Here is a 4261-nt window from a genome sequence, read left to right on the forward strand (position 1 = left end):
GATTCCAATGCTTGCAGTCTACTCACACTCAGAAGCGATCCGACGTCATGCTCGAAAGGACCCGCCCACTGGATCCGATTAACCGAGCTCGATCAGGTTGGTCAAAACTTGAAACATCTGCACTTGTCTGATGAAGATCCTCGTTGAAGCAGGAGCAGGAGAAACTGATCATGATGCATCCGCGTTGCAGGCTGCTCCTGACGCTGGTACGAGGAATTCCTTTTGTTGGCTGACACGACTCTTTGCTGGTTTGATTCATGACTTGCAGAATATGTTCGGCAATTCCTCGCAATGGCACAACGCTTGGAGAGATTCAAGATGCTCTCGGCGAATGTTGTGACCGGGATCGTGGAATCGATCCAAAAGGGAGGGGAGACTCCAGTTGCAGCAGCAGGTGGATACAATAATTTGTCTCTTTGGCATCTTTTCGCTTCTGAGTGGCCCCTTGTCTCTCTTGTCCAGGCCGCTTCTGCAGCAGCTACGAAGTGCTCGCTTGTGTTGGCCAGGGGGCGTCCGGGAAAGTATACAAGTGCCGTAGCAAGGAGGACGAACAAATCTACGCCATCAAAGTCATCAAGGTTCGCACAGCAACGAAGTCCAGAGACCAGGATGTCGCGCTCGTCTTCAAGGAGGGAGAGATGCTCCAGCGCTGCGAACACCCCAACATAGTCAAATACTTCGACATGTGGAAGGAGGAAGGCGAGCCGGGCAAGTCGAAAGTGTACATTGTCATGGAGTTTTGTGGCCGCTCGCTCCAGTCGGTGCTCCTCGGGCGGTGAGTCACCACCTGCAGATGCGTTTAGGCAGCTTCTTCAAGCTGTGGCGCATGTGCACGACAACGTGGGTGTTCATCGGGATATAGCACCACACAACATCTTCGTCACAGACGATGGACGCATCAAGCTGGGAGATTTCGGTCTTGGTAGGCAAATGAAACATCTCTTCCATCTCTCATTTGTTGGCTTACAGCTAAAAATAAGGAGTCCATGCTCGAGACCGAAAATATCAAGAAGGGGAGAGCAGTTTACTACTCTCCCCAGCGCCGGAGCAACTCAACCTACACTGACATGCTTGCGCTTGGAGTTATACTCTTCGAACTTCATTGGAGGTGTCCCCCGGACCAGGTTTGGCTGCAGTTTGTGCAACGTGCTTGCTTAGTTTGGTGAATCTGTGTAGGAAAGGGAGTCGGTATTGATTGACGTCCGGGATGGCGTTTTACCAGCAGACTGGGCGTACCAACACCCATCAATTGCGCCCAAGGTGTTGGAGCTGGTCGCAGCAAGACGCGACCAGCGTCCATCCGCGCGCGACATCCTCTGCGATCCTGCCTGGCAATCTGTTTGGTGAGTTTCTTTCATTACTCTGATTCTCTGCTTGGCTTCTAACATGTCTGTTTGCAGCTGATCGTTGTAGTTGTTTAGATTTACTTGCTCCTTTTTGTCATCTTTGTAGTCTTGGTCTTTTTCAGCATGCTGATTTCGATTCAGAAATATGAATTCGTTGCCAGTTCATTGCATTTCTGCCAGGCCGAGTTGTTCTCGATCAAGGTTGCTGAACAACTCAAGGGCTTCCGACATTCTTGTAGTCAGGTTCGGTTCAAGGAACAGGATTGGTAAACAGCACATTGACGGGAGATGCAACAGCGTGGTGTCCACGGCTGGCTTCTTGTAGGGTCCATGCATCTCACCTCAAGTGGGCAGAGATCGAGTGGAAGCTGGAGAGCTATCCCAATTCTCGGGAGATGCGATGAAGAAAATGGCGGGATTGTTGATTTTTGTAGAGAGAATATTCGCACCTTTGACCTGTTGACCTTTTTACAGGGAAACGTTTTCCTACAGGAATGCCGAGTACCTTTTTGACGAGTCTGCAAAATTATAGAAAGAAAGATAAGTTAAACAATTAAATGAATCCAAGGAACCTGGAAGTCAAAACAAGAGAGTAACTTCAGAACACTCAAAATCTCACCCCTGCAAGTTCTGTTGGTACAGGGTGAATGAGTTTCTTTTTGCCCCCTCAAAGCCCCTTTTTTGACGAGTCTGCAAAATTATAGAAAGGAAGAGTCAAATGGAGAGAGAGAGAAATATATATATATATATGAATTGATCCAGGTTTCTTGTTTTTTTCATACCTTGAGGAACCAATCGTTAAATTCCACTGATTTCTTTGCATACTTGAATGCAAAGAATAACAAATAATGAAGCTAGGTGCTTGGTTAGATTGAGGCAAGTTTTCAAATAGCTAGAACAAACTTTAACTCTTTTAAGTTGTTTAGTGTTTAACCATCATGACATCAATCTTAAAACACGTCCAGAAGTTGGATTTTGTGCCCTCTAGATTAATGATGTTAATTTTAGACTCTTTGTCAGTGTTAATCCTTGTAATTTATAGGATAATATAGAGTTTCTCAGTTTTATATAGTTTTTCAAATTTTACTTGATACTCTTCCTATGAGGCAAAATAAAGAACTTCATAGTTTTTTATATGAAAACTTTAAAGTTGGTAGATTAGAGAATATTCTAGAAGATACTTAGATATTTAGGTATATTCTTTATACCTATAAAGCGAAATGTAAAGAAAATCCAAATTAAGAACACTAAAGTATTCACAAATGAAAATCACGATTTAAACATTGTACATTAAAACCGTTTTGATCAGCTAATCGCTCAAGTGACCAGCTTAATTTCAATACCAGAATGTGGATATTCAGTACCGCGGTTTCTCTGCTGCAAACGAAAACACGTAAAAATACTTGTAGGGCAGGGACAATAACATCGTCCTATTCATCTTCATTGTTTTTGGTTGACCACCAAACCTAAGTTGGATATAAACAGCTTTTTGCTTTTTCTTGGACTTTCCGAGAATGTGGATCACTATTGGATTTGTATGGCTGGATCGCATCCCAGTATGCAAATGATCTTGTGCGCCTCATGACACCCAATGCGTGATACACGACTGTCAAGGCGTTTGTGGAGAGTTACTTTGGCTACGACATGACATTTGGGTGTTGTCGCGGGTGTCTTGGTCGGCTTCCCGGTCTTCTTTGCCTTCATGTTTGCCTAATGTATCAAGTACCAGGAGGTAGCTCTTTTTTTCCAATCTCTTTCAGGCTTGGTCAAGCAAAAGTTGTGAGCTCATTACTAGGATGATACACTTTTGAAGCAGAAGAGCTTGAAAACTTGGTGTTCTTTTGGCTTGTTCTACCATTTTGTTTTACACAAGACATGCAGGAAATCCTCGAAAGTCACTTCCATAAACTATTGGGGGGAAAATTATAACATATATTACAAAATACAATAGTCAGTTAAACACAACCCATTCATCATCGAATGGATCTGGGACGTACAATTTGCCTTGCTTCTCCACATTGTCCAATATTCCAGCAATGGGTAACTTCGGTAAAGTCCACACACTTTGGCAGGGCAAGATGGAAAGGGGCTACATCTGCCAAGAAGTCCCGCTTGAAATCCTGAAACCCTACATGGTCAAGATTCTTGACTTTCATCCTGTCCTTTAGAACAACACAATTGCCACCATGTAGCCTCCTCTACACAAGCCTCCGAGTAGGATCCAGATGGTCAACCACAAGGTTGACATACTTCTCCTGGGCGGCACTAAACACCACGATATCGTACACATTTGAAACCTACCCCAGAAATTCATCTACACCTAATCTCTTCATGATGTGGAGTGGTGCATCATTGTCAAATTCCATGCTGAAATCTACAGAAGAGACGAGATCCTTATGAGCGTATACTAGTGGATTGTCTAGATCGAGAATGAGTGTTTTCTTCATGATACCCTAAAAAATGACTCATATTCCGTGGAAATGTAGAAAAACTTATTCAAATTTTTGTAGAGAGAATATTCACACCTTTGACCATTCACTCACCACAACAGAACTTGCAGGGGTGAGCTTTTAAGTGTTCTGAAGCTACTCTCTTGTTTTGACTTCCAGGTTCCATGGATTCAATTCAGAAAGGCCTGTAGGAAAACGTTTCCCTATAAAAGATCAACAGAGTTTCTTTTTGCCTATGGTGGAACCTCAATGCCAAGTACCTTTTTTTGAGGACTCTGCAAAATCATAGAAAGAAACAAACAAATGGAGAGAGAGAGAGAGAGAGAGAGAGAGAGAGGAATTGATCCATCAATTTTATCTGTCTAGGTTTCTAGTTTCTTCCATACCTCGAGGAACCAATCCTTAAATTCCATTGAGTACTACTCCTCTTTTTAAATAATTTGTTGTACTATTTAAAATACACGA

The 4261-nt window shown here is 43.1% G+C and overlaps 2 protein-coding genes across 2 annotated transcripts; both read left to right on the plus strand.

Annotated features, from left to right (window-relative positions):
* The first annotated feature begins 29 nt into the window (after nucleotides 1-29).
* Nucleotides 30-779, plus strand: LOC112343836 (eukaryotic translation initiation factor 2-alpha kinase-like). The gene is made up of 4 exons (XM_024667864.1): nucleotides 30-96; nucleotides 153-206; nucleotides 269-394; nucleotides 463-779. Exons 1-4 carry the CDS (start codon nucleotides 48-50, stop codon nucleotides 777-779), a joined length of 546 nt encoding a protein of 181 aa, XP_024523632.1. The 5' UTR covers nucleotides 30-47.
* Nucleotides 780-1511, plus strand: LOC112343839 (eukaryotic translation initiation factor 2-alpha kinase-like). Its single transcript, XM_024667869.1, has 4 exons — nucleotides 780-922; nucleotides 970-1124; nucleotides 1177-1343; nucleotides 1401-1511. Exons 2-4 carry the CDS (start codon nucleotides 987-989, stop codon nucleotides 1402-1404), a joined length of 309 nt encoding a protein of 102 aa, XP_024523637.1. The 5' UTR covers nucleotides 780-922; nucleotides 970-986; the 3' UTR covers nucleotides 1405-1511.
* The last annotated feature ends 2750 nt before the right edge of the window (nucleotides 1512-4261 follow it).

This window comes from Selaginella moellendorffii, unplaced genomic scaffold (assembly GCF_000143415.4).
Source record: "Selaginella moellendorffii unplaced genomic scaffold, v1.0 SELMOscaffold_224, whole genome shotgun sequence".
NCBI lineage: Eukaryota > Viridiplantae > Streptophyta > Lycopodiopsida > Selaginellales > Selaginellaceae > Selaginella > Selaginella moellendorffii.

Excerpts from the sequence above, each read along its gene's own strand:
- LOC112343836 (XM_024667864.1), top strand. The coding sequence starts at position 48 with ATGCTCGAAAGGACCCGCCCACTGGATCCGATTAACCGAGCTCGATCA. Across the intron at positions 207-268 it reads GCAGGCTGCTCCTGACGCTG|AATATGTTCGGCAATTCCTC; the intron begins GTACGAGGAATT and ends CATGACTTGCAG. Across the intron at positions 395-462 it reads GACTCCAGTTGCAGCAGCAG|GCCGCTTCTGCAGCAGCTAC; the intron begins GTGGATACAATA and ends TCTCTTGTCCAG.
- LOC112343839 (XM_024667869.1), top strand. The coding sequence starts at position 987 with ATGCTCGAGACCGAAAATATCAAGAAGGGGAGAGCAGTTTACTACTCT. Across the intron at positions 1,125-1,176 it reads GGAGGTGTCCCCCGGACCAG|GAAAGGGAGTCGGTATTGAT; the intron begins GTTTGGCTGCAG and ends GAATCTGTGTAG.